Source organism: Choristoneura fumiferana, chromosome 11 (assembly GCF_025370935.1).
Source record: "Choristoneura fumiferana chromosome 11, NRCan_CFum_1, whole genome shotgun sequence".
Taxonomy (NCBI): domain Eukaryota; kingdom Metazoa; phylum Arthropoda; class Insecta; order Lepidoptera; family Tortricidae; genus Choristoneura; species Choristoneura fumiferana.
In genome coordinates, this window is record NC_133482.1 from 11,549,630 (window position 1) to 11,571,323 (window position 21,694).

Here is a 21,694-nt window from a genome sequence, read left to right on the forward strand (position 1 = left end):
GTTTAGTATTGTAACTAAGGGACCCCATACATCCCTGTATTTCTTTTATTATTATTTTTTGTATTTTTTTTTTCTTTAATTGTATAATATAGTTTTTAAGTATTTTATTTGTAATTATATTTTTATGAAAAAATGACTTTCTGCCAAGTTTCTTGCGGCGCATTCTTCTTGGCAATGATGGTCTTTCCGAAAGCGCTGGTAGTTTAAAAAAAATGACGTGTAAAAGTGCCCATTGCGGCCTATTTACTGAATAAATCATTTAAATTTGAATTTGAATTTTGATAGTCCCTGAGCAAAGCCGCGGACGGACAGACAGACAGACAGAACTATAAGGGTTCCGTTTTTGCCATTTTGGCTCCGGAACCCTAAAAACACCATAAACAAGCACAAAATTTCATGTTCCATAAAATTTAGAACTGGAGAATATAGTAATTACTATTTTATTCTACGATTCAGTGTTATTATACACCAAATCTCACCTTCAGTAAACAAATATTACTATATTCTATAGTCTAATATCTAATTCAATAGTTCCACGAATGTTGATGTTGACAGTATACATATTTCCATGCATAAGCTTGCCAAGTTTCAAATGAATATCTCTGTTTGTGAATTGCCATACAAAAGTCGTGTGCCGGAGACAATGGTATCGTGTAGCTTACCTACTATGAGAAGCCTTAAGAAATCGGCCCCGTTTTCCGCAGCTGGCACGTTCTGTTCAAGCTGTAGTGTTTATTGACGAATAATAGTTTTAAAAGGTCTAACGAATGTCAAATATAAGTTTTGTTATGTCTTAGTCACAGTCACATCGTGGTGGGTATTGAACAGTGCCCTTCTCGTCCTCAGTTGGACCCTCAATGGATTGTGACTTCGACCAATTACATATTGTAGTCTTTTTTTCCACACATTCCGATCTTCTGCGTGGTGAATCGCTATAACAATGATCCTTAGATTTTAGAGTTGGTAAGACCATCTTTCCGGGGATCTCTGGGTCTTTTATTTATAAAATTACACATCACTGAAACGAATGCGTACCAAGAACATGGCACAGTTACCCATTTAATAAGCCACGGGCTTAAATATCCATGAAATTCGTTGTGAATAGCTCGAGAAAATGTTCAGACTGTACAGCTACGACTACACAACGAGCTCATTGTGTGACTTAATATTACAATTATGAGTATTTTTCAAAGCTGACCAATGTAGGCAAAATTTAATCATCTTTTGTTTCAATTGTCATTTTTGAAGACCATTATGGTGGCTTTTTAAACCCCCGACGCATAAAGAACGGGGTTATATGCTAGATCGCTATGTATGAGTATGTCTGTGCCTATTTGTGGCATCATAACTCTCAAGCGGAGGGGTAGATTTCGATGTGGTTATTTTAATTAAAAGCTAGTTTAGTAGAAATGATTCTCAGACAAGTTTCTATGAAATTAGTTCAGCCGTTTTTGTGATATTGAAATTTTAAAAAAATTACATGTCGGGTTTTTTAACTTTTCTAAATAAGGTTTTTTCTCTGCCTATGAAACTTATCCAAGCCATCATTTCGTACTTAGGAAGTACCTACTCTAGATTTCGTTTTCATTGATCTTGTACCGATCCATCACCCACCCGACCTTGTGCGAAAGTGACAACTAATTTCAATACAATTCGCGGGACACGCAATAGTCTATGACGTAATAGAATAGACTAGACTGTCATCATTATGTAGCGATAATTCTTTTTTCTTCCGGTTATTCCAAATGGCCAGACACCGTTAATTTCCTTATTATTCTTGTATCTTACAGATACGTAATATACGTATCATTTGGGTTTTCGCTTTATGTAAAAATTTGCAAAGATAGTTTTTGCGAGGTCATGGTTTTTATTAGAGCATTTATTCCGTTTGTTTTTCGTGGCCATATTTTTGCTGACATGGTAGAAGATTCTGTTACAGTTTCCATGTTATCTAGTAGAAGTAGGTACAGGACGTCTATAATATTATCGAAAATGTCATCAAATTTTATAGCCCATTCATAAAAAATGTGACCACGAAAATGACTGTTGAAACGCCCAATTAATGAAAAACCCGTTAAGCGACTGTTACAAAGTAAATAAAATGAACATACGATCATTTTCGCTTTAATTTGACAATGATAAATACCTAGTACTTAGTGTGCATGTAACTTTGGCAATTTATTTTACTAGTTTCGTTAACTAACATTCTAGCATAGGGTAGGCACTTAAACAAAAATACCAAAAAATCGCTGAACGAGGGACGGGTTTTGAACTGATGCAACGTACCTACCGGTATTTGGTCACTCTTGTAATTTAATTGCAAAATGAACAACTAAAAATCAACCATGTCAAACCATTGACACCAGTAGTGGCTAGTAACTTAAACTTGCTCAATAAAACAAACCACATTGTCCTTACTACAACCACGAATTGCTACAGGTGTCCTATTACCTACTAACAGGTCAAACAAAGATCTCTGATATTACATTACCATCATCTAGTATGTACGAAAAATAATGTCTAATTAGTCATAAACCAATCACGTAGGTGATTTTTGATTGAATACATTTTGATACTACTAAACTGATACCACTTGCTGAAATTTTTTAATCTAGATAAATCTACAGGGACCTACCTTACTAAAGTAAAGTTTACCTTTAAGCTAGACAGTCAGACAGACACACACAGTAGATACAGACAGTAGACAGCTTAACACTAAAGTTCGGAGTTTTTTTCAACAAGTGGCTATTGGCGAACGCCAAAGTTCGCATACTCTTCGCTAGTCATACCGCTATGTTAAAACTCCGAATGTAATGTTTGCCAGAATGATCGTTTGTCAGAATTGTTATAAAGGAAACCTGACCTAATCTATAGTTTTCTATGTAGGTATAGAATGACTGACAAAACTTACTAATAAATTTATATAACTACGGTCAGCATCAAAAGTACCTGCATACTTTTGTACTTTGTCGTTTTACAGCAACGATCTTAAACACCATACGGGTTAGGCCGCTTATGGAGTACTGTTCCAATCTAGCACCCCAGTATCAGCTTCTTCCATTTGACCACATCCAACGTAGGGCTGCTAGATTTGTCGGCAACCGGGAACTCTCTGACCGGTTTGATCCTCTGGCAATGCGGAGGGATGTTACATCTCTCACCGCATCATCTTGTACCGCATATATATCATGGGAAGTGTTCAGATTAATTATTCGGATTGTTGCCTGCAGCTAGGTTTCACTAGCGTACTTCGCGCAGGCGACAGTCATTTCATCCTCACCACCTTGATGATTGGCAATCTAGCACCGTCCGCTTGAAGCGAATTTTTTTTCCACGCACGACTAAAGTACGGAACCAGCTTCCTGGGACAGTGTTTCCGGAGCGGTACAACTTAGGGATCTTTAAAAACAAGCCTATCAGTCTCCCAAAGGGCCAGCAACGCACCTGTGATACCCCTCGTGTTGACAGGTGTCCATGGGCGGCGGTGGTTGCTTCCCATCAGGTGACCCGCATGCTCGTTTCCCCTCTCATATATATATAATAATGTGTTAAAACGACAAAGTAAAAATAATAATCCCCTACTTTTAATGCTGACTGTACCTACTTCTTATAAGCTATCAAATTGCGATTCTCACATACAGTTTATAAAATCTCGGATCGTGAATAAGACAAAAACGTAAGCGAAGCCACCGTGACTAAGAGTTAGTTCAGAATTATTAGTGTTTTAATTTTTGTTGTATCCGTTACTTATGATGTACCTTATATTTATGGTAATCAGGGTATTATCTCCTTGATATTCAAAGTCATCGAACTGGTTTACTAATGGAACTACATTTGAAATCTAGGCAGCCAGAAACCCGTTCTCAATCCAAGTTTTTAGATCACTATCGCTTTTATCTAAATTTTTTAAAACCGTAACAAATAAACAACTTATACTTATTACTTTATAACTACATAAATAGAATACCAGAGAAAGATATTCGTATTTTTCATTGACATAATATATAGGACGTCCATTGTCATAGGCCTCCCTCATAGACCTCCAGTTGCTTCGGTTGAAAGCGGCCTTCATCCACTGTGAACCCGCGGCTTTAACCAGGTTTTCCGTCCATGTCGTTGGTGGACCTTTTCAGCCCCAGCGGAAATCTGTACTCCATGCTATACGGCCTACCCTTTGCTACTTCAATGAGCTAATTCGTTTGGCTATGTCGGTGACCCTCGTCACTTTTCTTCCTTCTTCTATTTTAATTGTAGTAATGTTTAAAATATGTCTTGTTCTTCGTTGCTCCCTCACTGCTGAGGATCATGAATCGCTTGATGAAGTGCAGCGCTGACAGTTAAGTCCAGCTGTTCCGATATCTTGTGTCTGTCTGGTCTGACCATCGTCTTGGACTTTGGCCTCGAGGTCTTTTACCCTTAACCCTTTTAGTTTTATTTAAATAATTAGCTGTTAAGAAAAAAAACAGGCTGAAATGGGAGAAATTTGTGCCTAGACTCCTGTCCAGTGCTGGTGTAGGGGTATGGCACGCAACACGGAATGCTGAGGACCTGGGTGCGAATCCCAGCGCTGGTCTCTTTTTCTTGTTTTTTTTCTGTGTATTCATGTTTCAGTTTGTATTTTCGTTAAAAAATTCATTACTGTTAAAATTAAAAGGGATTACGTTTTTGTTGTTCAGATGTGGCGGTGATCGCGATGTGCGTACGCGCAGTGGCGCTGTGGTGCGCGCTGGCGCTGGCCGCCGGCGCAGCCGCGTACACAGTCGACTGCAACCACGAGTACACCGACTGCGACACTGAGCTCGGTGAGTTCACAACACCATCATCATCCTACACAGTTCTGGCTTTAAGGGACTACGCTAGCTGGCGCGGGTACCCCCAGCGGGTGCACTGCTGCGGCTGCGGTTGCAGGTAAAATCCTATGCACGCGCCGCGTGCAGTTAGCGCTGCTCATACTATTTTACAATAGACGTCCACCCGCTCCTTGAAAACCGCGTCAGCTAACTTAGGCTCAAGGGGGGCGACCGGGGCGGCTGTCGCCCACCAGCTCAACCTTAACCACTTATAATTTGAAAGCTATTTTGATCGATCTAAACGAAAACCGGACTTAGCGTATTAACTTTTATATTACTTATCTCGTAGAAGTGAGTATGAATATTCTATAATGTAACAAGCACGACCTGTCATTTTGTCGCTTGTATCTGAAAGGGCACCTAAGGCCTGACTAGCCCGGGGCGCCAAGGCCAGCCTGATCATACATGTACCTACCTTGTTCCCCATATATCTTACATAATCAGCACTGGAAGGGCCCAAATATTTACTTTTTCAATGAGAAGTCACAGCCACACAGTCCGGGTGTGTAATGTTTGTCATAAGAACGATTTGCGAATTTTCATTTCTTATAACACAAATATCAGAATTTTAATCTGTTGAAATATGGAGAACATATAAAAACAATATGCATATAGGTAAAACAATTGCCGAATTTCTCAAATCATATTATTTAATTTGCATAATTGTCTTATGTATATTAAAGTACTGTATAAAAATCATGCAGCATAATTTATCAAAGTTCATTATAAACAATTTTTACACAAACATCGAGGATAATGATCGTAAAGTATAACACCTGGCCAAAATTCAATAGCAAAGATCATTTGTGGAGCAATTTTATCCGGGCTGCTATAAAAAAAATACCTAACATCGAAGTTCTTCTGAACCTAACCTATCCGAGTCGCTTCTGCTCCGAACCGGCTTGCTCGCTCGCTTCGCTCGCTCGCACAAATCAAATGTTATTTTTTTGCATTTGGCACGCATGCTGTTATACCGTCTAAACAATATTCTAAATGTTATAGATTTTAATCATTACATGAATAACCGAATATTCAAAATGAAATTATTTAATATAAGCATTATAGCAATTGTTGTTATGACTAATGAATGTTATATTATTTAAAGCTTGTGCTCGGTAATAATATGAAAACCGTTTTTATGCTAAATTAATATTATGATTCTTGAACGTAATAAAATGAAATTATGCTGAAAGTTTGTATGACGATTGAACAGTACCCACACAGTCCAGCAGTATACAAAAGTACATGCAGTCAGTAATGAAATAAACATAGAAAATTTCTGTAATGTTTAAGAAAGTGCGCAGTACCATGCCAAGTGAGTTTAACTAGCACTACTCGTAGAACAGTTTTTTATAATCTCGCTTCTTGTCAAACAGCATTCCGGCGTCATTTCAAATAGCCAATAGATATTTAAGTACGCCTAATTAGATAGTAAGTTAGTAAGTGTGTAATCATCATCATCTTAGCCTACACACATACCTGGGCTACACTGCCGGGCACAGGCCTCCTTTCAGAATGAGAGGCCTTGGGCTTTAGTTCTCACGCGGGCCCAGTGCGGATTGGAAACTTCCCATACACTATATTGTGAATTGCTTCTCAGGTTTATCCGAATTTCCGCACGACTTTTTCCTTCACTTCACTTCAATGTAAAGCCAGAGATGCGAGCCAAGGTTTGAACCCACGATCCTCTGCTTATGAGAGGCCACTAGTTATGGCTAGAACTACTAGGCCACTAGTTACGGTTTTTTTAGTAAGTAAGTATTTGAGAACAGTAAATAGATTCGTGTAGTTTGATTGATCGGGTCGTCGACCCCAAGCGACAGTTAGGCTCGATTGGAATTGTACTTTCGTTTTGGCGCTGACCATAATAAGGCTGGCGGTAAAAATATGGCCAGTCGTTGTTTGCTAGAGGATTGGAACATGGAACATGGCTTGACCGATTTTTATGTTTTTTTTGTGAGTATATTCGGTAGGTCTGAACTATTTAAACTATTTTTCACACTTCTACGAGGACGGGGTCGGGGGCAACAGCTAGTTATTATATATTATATCTAATAATCAACGGGAGATGTGACTTCCAATAGACTAGACACGATATGGTCGATTAAACTCACCGATTTTTTAAATAAAAAAAAAATGCTCGAAATTCAAATACGAGTCAAGTAGTAGAAATTATAGCTTTATTTTTTTATGGTATAGGGGGAAAACGAGCAAGCGGATCGCCTGATGGTAAATGATTACCGTCGCCCATGGACACCTGCAACAGCAGAAGAGTTACATGGCGTTGCCGGCCTTTTAGGGTCGGGTTTTTTTATTTATTTTTGGATAGTGATTTCCAATTTCTATTTATTCTAAATTATTTAAGAATGGTATTTTCATCGAAGTAATTAAGTAATTTCAAAATCGGCTCTCATTATATAGGTGTTCGTTTCTCACCACCTCATTTTCTTTCGCACCCAGTGCAGTAAGTTCCATTGAGTTCTAATATTTTTCCTAGTTTTTAAAACAGGGTTCGAAAATATCCGATATTTACTAAAAATGACAAAATATCGGATATTTATGATATATGTCCATTTTGTATGAAAGCTATATTATTATTTGTAAAATAAATTAAGTAAAATTGTTTCTGCACTTTATCAATTACTTTCTTTGTAAAAAATAATAGAATAAACACAACAAATAACAAACAAAAACTTACTCTTTCATAACGAAATTTTTCTGACACGACTGATGCTACTAACGCCGGCAGAAGTGTTGCCATTAATGGACTAGAATCTACTATAAGAGAGTATCTTTTAACTACTCCAATGCCATCTACATTTGGGAAGTAGCAATACAGTAACAGGGCCAACAACTAGCCAAAAATTACTTAATAATATCAAATTTTCAAACCAACTGTGCCCAGCAGTGGGACGTATATAGGCTGGGATGATGATGATGATGATGAAACCAACTTTTGTATTGATATATATCATAAATAATCATTTGATATATATATCGGATATATATCACGATATATATGCATTGATATATATCCTCGAACTTTGTTTTAAAAGTAGGATATAGGTACTTAGTTTCTTGAAATAAGTTTCAATGCAAATTCATATATTGCTTTATAAATAGTTTCAAAGATCCTCTTAATGAGTGACCCATTTCAATGGATCTACTCTGTGTCAATTTTCAAAAGGCCTAGCATTCTGTAGCATTTAAAAAGATACCTTTTCAACACGTATTATAAAGTCGAAATTCAAAAGCTAAAGCACTGTCAACCAAAAGACAGCAACGCGCGCGCGATTCAAAACTAGAATAAAACCGACATAATTTTTTGTTCAAATAAAAATAACCTTTTGTTTTATGAATTAACTGAGGATTGCTAGCGGTTATAATGTGACTATTAATTTGAGCTGCTTTGAATATAAATGGGCGCATTATTCATAGAGATGTAAGGCTGTGGTCACATAAAGAGGATGGATAAGTCAAAATCAAGCTGTGACTCATGCGTATTTAAAAAACTAGCCAGGAGTCGAGCTTGCTCACTGAAGGTTCCGTACAAATTCAAAAACAAGCGTATAAAGTTGATTTTTTTTTATGAAAAAAATGAAAGCATTAAAAAAGTCTGTTTTGAAGGATCACTGATTTTCAGACTTTTAACAGAACTTATAATTAAATTGATTTAGTAAAATACTGGAGTTACAACGTAACTTCTCTCTAATGGTGGTGACAGAGGCATCATTGTGCCCTTAAAAGATGTAGAGTAGGTAATGATAAAGCTAAAAACAATACAATCAAGCCTTACAGCTTTGTGGGTAGAGCAAAGATTCGCAATAGGCATTTATAAAGAGGCCTAATGTTTAATTATTCTTTACTAGCTTTTGCCCGCGACTTCGTCCGCGTGGAATAGTAGGTAACTTTGGGAAGTATTTAATTTATTTAGGATACCTATTTTGCACTTTATTTCGTATTAAGTGGTTTTATCTTCGACAGCGACGAACTTCCACCTTATAAACTTTCATCCCCTATTTCAACCCCTTAAAGCCTCTTTTTCGCAATAAAAGATAGCCTATGTTCTTTCCCAAGGTCTATTCTATCTCTGTACCAAATTTCATCAAAATCGGTTCAGCGGTTTAGGCGTGAAAGCGTAACAGACAGACAGACAGACAGAGTTACTTTCGCATTTATAATATTAGTATGGAAGTATGGATTTTTTGTCAGTTGGCGCGGCAGATATTTCTGTTACTGGTGTTAATTTGCGGTTAGAGCATCTGTCGGTCATAACATGGACATGACTGATTACCATTCTCAAGAAAATATTTTAAAAAGCTATACTTTTTAATTATAAAAATAAACTTTTCATATTTTTCATCAACACAAAGGTTGACGTGTAGAAACCCATTAAAGGGGTAAATTTCCTTTTGAACATGTCGTATCACAACGGTTGGTTTTGTGTGTTTTCTTTATTTTTATACGATAAACGGTCCACCAAAAGTAGGAAACCAAGAATTGACTGTAGAGGGTCGCTCACTCTTATGCAATTTTTTGTTCTCTATCGTTTGCACGAATTTCATATGCCATAAAGTAATTTATTTCTGAAATAGTATTTTCTTCAGAGTTGGTATTAAACTAACCTAACCTAACCTACTGCATTCTATAAGATGACATTTTAAAAAATCCTGAAAACAGCACGGTTCTATATGTTTTATGGCCAACGTTGGTATGGCAAGTGAAATTCGGGAAAATGGAAATCGGGCAAGTATTTTTTTAACGTTTTAGACAAAAAAAATACACCTTACAAGAAACAGAATTGAGTATCCGGCGAAACAAAAAAAAAGTTTACGCGTATAACTCATCGATGAGTTTAATAGCGTATTGTATATTTACTTATTGATTTAAAAACCGGTCAGTGTTTCTAATTTAACGGCCGTAAAGGCCGTGCGAAAATTCCGGGGAACGGGTTTGCCATTTCAATTTGACTTTGACTTTTGTTCGACCATTAAACTTTAATCGTAAAAGAATTAATCAATGGGTGCTTGGAAATACGGTAACGGTTGGAGAAATCTTATTGATATCGTCACTAGGTACTAGTTCGAAAGATGCTCGCATACCTGTCGAAAGTAGCTATAAACCAATCACAGTCAATTGGACATTTTGTACACCTTTTACCGTCTCGTCAGAAATAGTGCAAGTTCATGCATTCATAGAAATGATTTAAGACTGCATTGGATCAAGAGTGCTTTGTGCTTCGCAATATACCTAGCGTCAAGTTTTATCTGACGTCACGAAAGTTCATGTAGTAAATTCATGCAGTAATGTCGTAGATACCTGGTATTTACGTATGGAAGATAAAAGGACTTACACTGTTCTTGTCGATTTGCCTGAATTTCCTTCAAAATAGCGACGATATATACAGTCAAAAAAACCGAATCGCGTAGGTACCATTTGCCAAATATGTGGTCTACCACCCTAAAGTTGATAATCGTTTGCATGACATAAAACAATAATGCCAATAGACGAGACATATTCATTTGATAGGAACTTGTTTAAAAATTGATAGACCATTTATTTGGTTGATGGTACCTGTTATGTGGAACTCTGCCAAAGAAATCATAGCAAAATCGATTATGAAAAGGCTTCCCACTGATGTGATTTAGTTCCCTCATCTTTACCATCTCTAATATGAACCATCTTCCCGTTACTTACTAAATAACAAAACCTCGTACATTCACACAAAGTACTCAATACATTCCTCGAGCCGTACTGTCAGTAACAGCTTTTGATGTTCCGAAATTGTCCAATGGTGTACCCACACAATGATTTAGCCAAAGCTTAAATGTGGGCCTACCAAAATGAGTTTTTGAATGAGAATTCCAAACCGGATTAGGTAAGATAACAGATGTGCTGGCTCACAAATGTGACTTAAAATATTTATATCTTTCGTCCCTTTCACGCACATCTATTTGGATAAGTAAGGATGCGTTCACTTTTCAAAGAAAAAGTAATACTGACATCGAATTATCTGTCGAAGAAATAAATCATAAAACTTCCTACCTCTTACCTACTGTGCGAACTACGCTGGGTCAGGAATGGAATTGTTCGATAATACGCAATTTTTGGCCTAAAACTTATTTAAACGAAACTAATTATTTTTCTGAATCCATGCTCTTCGTTTCCTATCCTAACATTCATATTAACACAGATCACACACCTACTAGATCTATTATCTGTTCCTAATATCTAAGAAATAATTAAGATACCCCACACAATACCCAGAAATCTGACTAATCACCAGTTCAAAAAAAGGTCTAAAATATGGCGGAACAGTCGTGACTCCACAACGCCTTTTTCGGACGCTTCCACGCATTCCTTGTTCTAGTTCGTTTTATTTTTCTAGTTTTTATTACTGTTTTATTCTTTGTGGCCAGTCATCGCTCCATCGGTGGATGTTAATTATCCATGGAGGTTAGCTTTGAAGAAACTAGCGCATCTGACCGCTGGAGTTTCACTGATTCTTGATTTGCAAGTTTTTTTTATGTTGTGTGATTTGGAATATTAAGTACGATGTGCAACGAAATGAAAAGTCTTCGCCACATAATAGAGTATTCAGTTTTTTGCCAATGTCGAGCTTAATTTGTAGAAGATTTTCCCGAAATAATGTCCATTTTTCTTGTGTAAACCATTTTAAGTTTTCATTTGTAAAATTTTAACGCAGAACATTTTGTAATATTTTCTGGAATAATGCAGAAAGCACAATTTTAAAACTTTATAAGTGACCAATGTCCATCGTCTCTCTCTCTCATGCTAGCTGTCCTATATAAGCTGTCCAAGTGCTCACTCTCTTTCACGCATGTATCAAGAGCAATTGGTCACCTCTTTTTTATGAGGCATGTCATATCCATTTCTTATTGTTACTACATTTTGAAATACAGTTGACTATAATTATTACAACACCATTTAATCATAGTTTCAAATTGTCATGCTTCTTTGACAAAATTATCTAATTCTCAACTAAAACAAAGGCAACCATTAACTTTTTCTCAACCAACCACTAATCATGGGAACTTACCATTTTTACGTTAATTGCGTTTGTAACGTTAATTGCGTCATAATGTAACTTTTGTTAGTATTTAAATTTTTAGTTTGAAATTTTGGCCAATTTCGTGTCGCGACACGCGTAGTGTAAGGTTCCGTACCACTTCCGTAGGTACTAATATGCGGCAAATACTCAATGGTTGAGGGAAGAAAGAAAATATTACCTAGGTGTTGGTCGACTAATAGTCGTTAACTTTTGATGCTCACTTAGCTGTAATAGTTTTCCTTCCAAATTTGTAAGATGTATATTAGGTAAGTATGTTTTTTGCTAAATTAATAAAGTGATAAGGACTGCAATGGTATACTTAGCAAACCTACATTGTTTTTAAAAGATCTATCCAAAGATAGCCCAGACTATGGTTGAAACGAGAGAAAAATCATCATATCTTTACGTGTTGTATGTATGTACACGCAATTTTTTTTTCAATTTATTTTATTTTTGTCTACGTAGTTAATATCCATCGGCACTTTTAGCAGAAAAAGTTTCAAATTCAGCTGCAGACGGACAAACGGACACGGTGAAACTATAAGGGTTCCTTTTAGGGCTTAAAAAGTTTTGGTAAAAATTTCATTTTTAGTACAAGCTTTATTTATTTATTATTAAATGCAATGCAATACTTTTTTTGCTGACTGTACTTTTTGTTGACTGTACTTACATTGTCACCCAAACTACATTTCCATACCAAATTTCTAGTCGATGCCATTAACCGTTGAAGAGTTCCGTCCTGCGGAGACGATCCTGGCCGGAATACCAGCATGTCACTACCAGATTATTGTATTGTCACAAAATTTACGTAAGTATGCCAAATTTTAAGACAATCCGACTATTAGAAGTGGGTCAAATTAAACTTGCAAGATTTGACCCGCACATACATAGATACATACATTATACATGCATTGCAAGTTAAATAAAAGCTTTTAAAAACGGCTCTGTCTCTGTCTCATGAATGCCTGACGAAGAGCAAAAATCAATTGCTCTCAGGCGGAACTAAATTGCATCCATTTGATCTGTTCATTAATAATAAAAAGTTTGTTTACAGACAAAAACACGAAATTATGAGATCCGTCCGTATTTACTACTTACCTTAACGTTACATCCTCATATTTTGTTTTTACGTGATTTTTTACAAACTAAAGCCAAAAAGTATGGAAGTTACCGAACAAAGTTCAAAACGAACACCTAAACAACCTTCGATTTTTTTCTTCCACTAATACAGCGTGTATTTTTAGTACTACCTCAAACTGTAACCAGACGAAAATTTAAGTGCTGTGAACCGATATCAAAGCAAATGGTTAATTTAAAATTAATTGCAGGTGGTAGGACCTTGTGCAAGCTCCGTCCGGATTGCCACCACCATCTTGCTCGCTAATCCTGCCTGCTTGCTTGGAGAGTAAGAGAGACAGTGAAATTAGGCCTCTAGGTTGGCAACGCATCTGCAATACCCCTGGTGTTGCAGATGTTTATGGGCGGTGGTGATCTCTTACCATCAGGAGACCCACTTGCTCGTTTGCCATCCAGTCGAATAAAAAAAAAATATAAATAATCAGAATCTAGGAAACGGCTCCAACGACTTCGATGAACTTTAGTATGTGGGGGTTTTCGGGGATGACAAATAGATCTAGCTTGGTAGAGCTTGGTCTTATCTCTGGGAAAACGCTTATTATCGAGTTTTAGCCCGAACAAAGCTCGGTCGCCCAGGTACTAAGATGTAAAATGACAAATTATTTAAAGGCCCTCCGTACCAAGGAAACATTGCCCTTGTACCATGAGACAGCAATAACACCGTGTCCGATACATTGATTTATCGATTAAACTTTGTGGATCAATAATTTGTCTAAATTCAAGATATTTGAAAATGTTACAAAACAAAAATAGCTTAGTCATGCAAGTAGAATCGAACCTTGCATTTAAAGTCCCATTGGTCAGAGGCACAATGTATTTTACTTTGCTATGTTCAATTTGCTATTGTTAATAATAATCGTGAACTAATAGAAACCACCAAAACGTGAATCCACTTCGTGTTCCAATTAAGATCGAATTTAAAGGCGTGTTGTTTCGGAGCGTTCCACAATATCGATGGTAAAGGGTCCGTTTCGTCATTCGGAATGATGGTTTCATCACCTCTTCTTTAATGCAAGTCTAAAAGTAAAAAGGGCAATGTTGTAGAGGCCGTGCCCATAGACGAGACGTCTACGCTAATTTAAATGAAAATAAAAGTTTAAATAATGTAAACAATAATATTTTCCTTGCTTCCCTGCTTATCTCCGTGAAGTAATGCCTTCGTACAGTACCTGCATTACCTAATATCTGCCACAGCGGAGCGTGCAAAAACATCTAACACCCTACCGGCCATAGAAATAGAGTTGTATCAGATATTTATGCACGCTTGTTGTGTCAGATATTGGTTCTGGTGACTGTACCTATAGTCAGCGGTGAAGGATAAAATTGTGAAGAAATTTGCACATACTGCGAAGCAAATCAATGGTGTGTGTGAAATTCCCAATCCAGACGTAAGGTATATTTGCCATAAATGTTCAGATCTTTACGATCACCCTGACGGCATAGAATACCTTTGACCCTCTGTGCTTTATAATAATTTTAGCTAGTTATGTGTTCCAAATTTGGTGAAATGTAATGCTGCTCCGAAATATTTGGGTACCTAGCCTGCTACGATACGATTAACGGTGACTGTACGAGCAGTCGAAGAAACTGCGTCACCTTTGTGCTACTAATGTCATGTTGACATCCTTTACACTTGCCAAATAAATTGAAACTTGAAAAAAGTAAAATTTTCCACCCCTGGGACGTGATTCAGTTTCCTTGACTGTACAACAGAATATTTACTCAATTTTTTTCACCTATACCGACTACAATATTTTTACCTTACTTCTCCGTTTAAAACAGGTAGTTTTAGTATATTTTAGGTCACTAAACAATTAATTTACCACCACATAGTAGTAGAGCAGAGACAATTGCTGTACATACTTGCGGCAAATTATTTTGTGCCCTATTGTCTCTATTCAATAGAGCGCTTCAATTGCTATTGTTCTAATGACATAGTAAACAAAAAATCCAGTCACATTCATTATTAAACTTGCCATTAAAATTCTAGTTGGTATTGTCTCAACGAATTGCGTAAATTGTTAGGGTCCTAAAATGTCAGTATTTAGTAAATAGAAAATATTTATATTCCATTTAATGAAAAAGAAATACGCAAATAACACATTGATACATCTTTAATTAGCCTCGTTCTATTTATCGTCAGTTTATTCAATAATTAAATAATAATTCAAAAAGCCCTTAAGGGTTTAGGCAAACCACTAGGCCACCATGACTGAATATACCGACGTTCAAAAATAAAGGGTCTCTAACTAACAACGTTAACTTTTTATAGAAAGTTACATGTTACTTTTGCTTTTCATGAAGTTCAATAGTTTCGTTATTGACCATCGACAAAGATGGAATACAACCATCTCAGAAGCATAATATAGTAAGGAAATTTGGTAATTTCGGATATTATTATTATTACGTGCACCCTTGGGGATCGTCTACACAGTCTACAGGATGTTACATTTTTGTATTGTTGCTTAACTTTATGATTATGTTATGGTGGTATGTTATATTTATTGCAACAAAATGGTCCATCTAAAGCAACATTTTAATTAAACAAAGTGTTTTAAATTATCAATTAAAAAAACTAACTTATACCTAATTAGGATTGTGTTGTAATAACTGTGATTTGTATGAAAATGCCATTGTAAAAATGTAGATTGTAGGTATGTAAAGGATTGGATTCCATAAGTTGCAACGAGATACCTAGCGTTTTGGATAAGCTTAACCATATGATAATGTGGATAAACAAACAACAAACAAAAAACAAATTACTACGAAACAAATTTGAAATATTTACATATTAGGTATGGTACAGGTACAAGCACATAAATAATATTTCTTAGAAGAAGAAGACCAAGGAAATTTTAGCAAATCATGTTTTTAGAAGCGAAGAGAATGAAGGTTTTTAATTAAGTAGGTCGGTATACAATATGTGAAGTTCCCAATCCAAACTGGGTCCTCGTGGGAACTACATACCACTTCTGCCAGGAGGCCTATGCCCGGCAGTGGGACATATATAGGCAGAGATAATGATGTGTTCACAAAAAGTCAACGTTCTGATTCATTGAAATTTGACAACTGTCGATTGACAGCTTTCGTTAACTCTATCGCTCATTGCATTTTGATGCCTTATAAAGGACAAGCGTACATCAATGTGTCCTCAAGGCGAAGTACTTTCACTAACCATAGAGATCACATCTTTATGGCACAAGGCCGCGCATCGACAATACTATGTGGACCGATTTGCCGATAGCTATGCTCTATGGTCTTATGATGCAATATGTGGTTAAGATTTTGACATGTCATGAGTTGAAAAGATCGGATTGCAATTGTTTGTTTAACTGTCGCTTGAATAATAGATGTATGTTATGAAACCTGATTAAAATATAACTTAGTTGCAATTTGCACTATAGATCATCGGCATCAGAATGTCTAAAATTATTATTTATTTTATTTACTTCGCCATAAATTGTCGGATGAAAGAACAACTTAAGTATGAAATAAAAACAATATAACTACACAACGTTTTTTTTACAAGATGCAAAGTTAGTGTTTCCAGCTTAGTTATGCTGGGTAATTTATTTATTTATTATTAAAATACATTTGCACGGCGTTACAGTGATAAACCAATACATGTAATGCATTAAATGAATTGTTTAGGATAGGGATTTAGTTTAGGATGTTTTTATTTGGTTAAAAACGAATAACATATTTGATATACCAGTATACCAGATTATTTATTATATTGTCTACCTTATCAGCTAAGATAGGAACACAATTTTTAAAATCTCTATGCAAAGAGGTCGTAACCGGTTACATACAAACCTTTAAACTTCCTTCCTATTATTTACATACTTCAGCCTTTTATTGCTATACCAACCAACTCCCGGTTACGTGAACGAATAACATTGGTTACTACATTCCTTCTCCCTTTCTAACCAGCACATTGGAAAAGAGACGCAATGATGGGTCCGTGAGAAATGACGCATTGTGTTGTGCGTGCGTCGCGCTTGACAGCCGGTTATGTCAACGCGCACGCTTCCTGCGGTTATCGACTCCTGCGCATGTCTGAGGGGGGCTACTACGAAATTTGAAAATCGAAGTTTGTATCGTACCGTCCCGCCGACACTTACCTTTATTGTTTATAATACGAGAGTGAGAGGGACGGTACCATACGAACTTCGATTTTCGAATTTCGTAGTAGCCCTGCTGATTCCTTTTGTAAGGCGACGGGCACACTTGGAGACAAAGGAAGCAGGATATTAGAATAGTTCGTTTGCCACTTCAAAACAATAAGCTCACACTGTCGTTTAGTTTTTCAGGTAGATCCCTTTTAACGCCCGACGCAAAAACCAACCGTATATAAGTGACAAGCCACTAATGTGTTGCAGTATTTTATAGCTCCTATTACCACTCTACTAGTAAATTCGCCAATAGATATTATAGTACCTAAAACGCTTTATACATGGTCTTTAAAAAAAACTTTTTATGTTTTTCCACTTGTTTCGAATAAATATTAACTTAGTAGTCTTATTGTGGGTTAAATTATCGTACAGGATCTTTTTAACACCATGTATAGTATTATACCTACCTACGAGTAGATGTGTGTATTTGATCCTGCCTCTTAAGTACTTTTCTTGATACTTGTGTCGCGTATCTTGTTTAACTTTATCCGGTACATGGATTTGGACTTCGAGATACTTTGTCCTTGAGGTTTGCATTGTTGTATTTTAAGTTTAAAAATACTTGGTTTAAAGTTACAGTAAAACCATATAGATGTTTCGTTGTCAGTGAATTATTGCATTAGTCATCATCATCATATCAGCCATAGGACGTCCACTGTTGGACATAGGCCTCGCCCATAAACCTCCAGTTGCCTCGGTTGGAAGCGGCTTGCATCCATCGTGAACGCGCGACTTTAACCAGGTCATCCGTCCATCTTGTTGGTGGACGTCCTACGCTGCGCTTGCCGATCTGCGGTCTCCACTCGAAAACCTTTCGGCCCCAACGACCATCTATTCTCCGTGCTATATGGCCTGCCCATTGCCACTTCAACGAGCTAATTCGCTTGGCTATGTCGGTGACTCTTGTTCTTCTACGTATCTCTTCATTTCTGATTCGATCCGTAGAGAAACCCTAAGCATAGCTCTCTCCATAGATCGCTGAGCAATTCTGAGGCGATTTATAAGACCTATAGTGAAACACCACGTCTCGGATCCATATGTCGTCACTGGCAACACACATATTGGATTGCATTAGTAGGTAAATGATCAAAAAAAGCAATTGGTCCTAAACTATTCGTGTCAGAAACTTAAAAAACAGGTTAGGTTAGAGTTGTGTCAAAGCACGAAACGGCTGAGCCGCGCGGAATAGGAGCTCCGCGCGGAGCTCTGTCGACTTTCAGTCATAGAATTAACGATGAATGGAGACCGAATAGACATTCATTTAGATTAGTTGCTTCTTACACCATTTGCTACTAAACTAGACCAGTTGCTTCTTAGCCGAAATGATACTAAATCAATGCATTTGTTTCTAGCACTCATCATTTTCAACTGTGACTGCAGAAAGGTAATAAACAACGAAGCAATTCGTTTGTTTGTTGTGACTCAAGCACGCAAAAACTTCATTGCATTGTAATGCACTTTCACTGACTAGACAATTTTCCGCGCTGTGATTTGCTTGCAGTTTGCGGATGTTCCCACGGGAACTTAATTTTGTCGTCACTTGTAAATTATATTAGCATGTACAAGTGTATGAAACAGTTTTTTCTTATATTATGGCAAAGCCATTTACCTCTTTCCACGTTATAGTTAAATACTGTACAGGTAAGGAAGTGAATCGCGTACCAGAGAGTGGAACCTCTGTGCTACTCGACTCCTACCTACTGATATCATATTGACATTCCATACGCCTACCTACCTACCAAAGAAATCAAATTGATTATGAAAAGTACCCCACCCTGATTGATAAATGAGTTAATTTCCTCGTATACAAATCCATTTTTCGCGATTATGTCAAAAGCAATAAGTTTTTGTTAAAAAAATACTTTTGATACTAACTCTTTCGCTGGCTGTTCTCTACAACAATTAATGGCACTGACTTGAAACTTGGTGAGGACATATGTAGTTTGGGGGAAGTACAGTTAACAAAAGGGCTTGTTTTAAAAATGAAATATTTATGAACAACATGAACACTAATGAACAGTGGTGACGACTCATCTGATACGGACCGCCTAATAAGAAATAAATTAAGTGATTAAAGAGCCTCATTACGTTACTGACATTGCTTGTCGTCTCATAATTGCTCGTTTAATTTTAATTGTGCACGACCAAAATGTGAGGAGCATAAATTTGTCATGGAGTCAAATTGCAAGCGGAATTATTTTAATGAGGACATTACCTAATTCTAAATGATCTTGCCGAAAAATATGCGATAGAATACTTGGACAAGTGATCGACTTATATAATAAACTATGCGTTTTGTTTATATTTTGCTATGTTTTAGTGGTTTGACCTGTGACCTCTCAGCAGATCGTGTCCGGGCAATGACAATCCTGAACAAACTACCAGAACTTTGTGACCATGTTATATAAATTGACACCAAACTTACATAAGTCTGCCAAATTTCAGCTCAATTCGATTCCAGTGTTCAAATGATGGTTTGAAACCACATATTTACATACCTACACTTACTTTGATACGAGTACATACGAATGTTGCAAGATAATTAAAAGCTAGTAAAATGTGTGCGATTTGGCAACTCTGGCAACTCTAAAATTGACAGGCGAGCGAAGTTGCCAGCAAATCCAATCCTAATGTCATTTGAAACGCTTTATTCCCTGTTATTTTTACACCTTGACTTAATGATGATTTGGGCTAAGTGACAGTCATTAAACAGGCTCTTTTCTTGTTCAGCCTTGCGGGAATTCGTGATGCATTAACGCACCAAATCGGAGCCTTAAATGTGATGTCACGATATTTACGTTATGGTTGGGTCAAGTCTTAGCAATGCTGGTCGTCAAGGTTTTGAAGGTTTGCAGTGTAAAGGTTAAAAGAGCAATCTGATATGAAGAAAAGTTGCAAAAATGTCCAGCTTTAAACGGTAAATAAACAGTTCCAATTCCCCCTGAGTGGCGCTAGTGTAGCAAGAGTGTCAGAAAAAAAACCTAAAATATGACTGCTGTGAGTCGTTTTCGACTTTCGACTGACATTTTCACATAGCATCAACCTACACCCCAAATAGTTATTCCAGCCCCGGGCAAAATCGCTAATAGGTACTTAACATTAAATAATAAAAAAAAGATTTATTCAATAACTAGTTTGTTTACAAGTTATGCATCACAAAACTATTGTTACTTGTTCAGTTCGTGCTATTTGGCATTGATACAGCCGGAGAGCTTTTCTTGGGTTTCCAATTTTTTTTTTCTTTTAGACCACCCAGTTAAGCATAGGTACGTCTAATATTCATCTTTATTTATTTATTGCAACCATGGTATTTAAAAGACATTTTTATTCTGGCCAGTACAAACATGGACCGTACAAAGGCGTAGCAACATTTATATTTTAAACATATTTTTTTTATATTATACTCGTATGTGACACATTCACACATTATTATAAAGAAAATGTATAATTAATGATGTCACGATTTTGTTGAAAGACTTAGCAACTAAAATCAATAGATACTTGATATTTTATTTCATTTTCAAATGCACATCATTATTTATTGTTTTTTTAAAAGGTAACCAAGTTTGAGGAAGTGGCCTCTGAAAACTATATAAAAACACAGTCAAACTCTATTAATATAACTCCGAGTCATATAATTATTTACTTGTTGCATAACTAAATCCAGTAACAAGATCGAATAGCGACTCAATAAAAAGCAAATCTACCACGATCACATTGTAACATGAATCTTATCACTGTCAATTACTAGCTCCAATTTCAAATTGTAGACAAGTTTTCTAATCTTTGACTAGCTCTTATCATTTGTTTTTTACGGAAATGAAGACAACATTCGATGCTCAACCATGCGTTAAGTCTGGCGTAAATAAACGCCTGCTCCATTCAACTTTTTTTTTACGTTCCAACTGGATTGTACGCTATCACTTATTCAATAATAGTACTGGCAGTTTATAATTATTCATAGCTTGTAGGTGTTATAGCTTTAAAAAAAACATTAATAAGTGATTTCTTTTTATTTATTTTTGACAAAAGTGGCTTTGCAAGACTGATTTTCATTTTACTTGCCAGTATTTTTTTAATAATGCGTAATATTCACAGTAAGTTAATGTGAAACGTTCTATAATTTGAAGTGTTTACTTATAAATACTACTTTGACAGAACTTAAAGTATGTATTATTTTGTTGTAACCGCTTTTTTGGAATGTTACGAAATGCATGACTAAACAGTTAAATTTTACAACAGTTATGGCGGTTTAGTAATTATTTTTGTCTATACATGTGCAGCTATGTGACCCAGTTAACCTCAATTACGATTACGACAAGCTGCAAAAGGAATCTTGTTTAGTAATTACTTACGCTTTTAAATACTAGCATAAAATATTTTATGTAGGAAAATTTTGTTACAGAAAAAGGGTAATTAAATTATGAATAATAATTACTTCTCTGAGATTACCTTACGAT

General features: G+C 36.3%; 1 protein-coding gene across 2 annotated transcripts in view; it reads left to right on the forward strand.

Moving 5' to 3' along the window:
- The window catches only part of sas (stranded at second transmembrane protein), a 71,034-nt gene that overhangs the window by 23,637 nt on the left and 25,703 nt on the right, over window positions 1–21,694 (forward strand). For both annotated transcript variants that reach the window (XM_074094559.1, XM_074094560.1), the window contains exon 2: window positions 4,677–4,802. In XM_074094559.1, coding sequence (XP_073950660.1) covers window positions 4,694–4,802 — 109 coding nt within the window. In that variant the 5' untranslated portion in view covers window positions 4,677–4,693. The remainder of the gene's footprint in view (window positions 1–4,676; window positions 4,803–21,694) is intronic.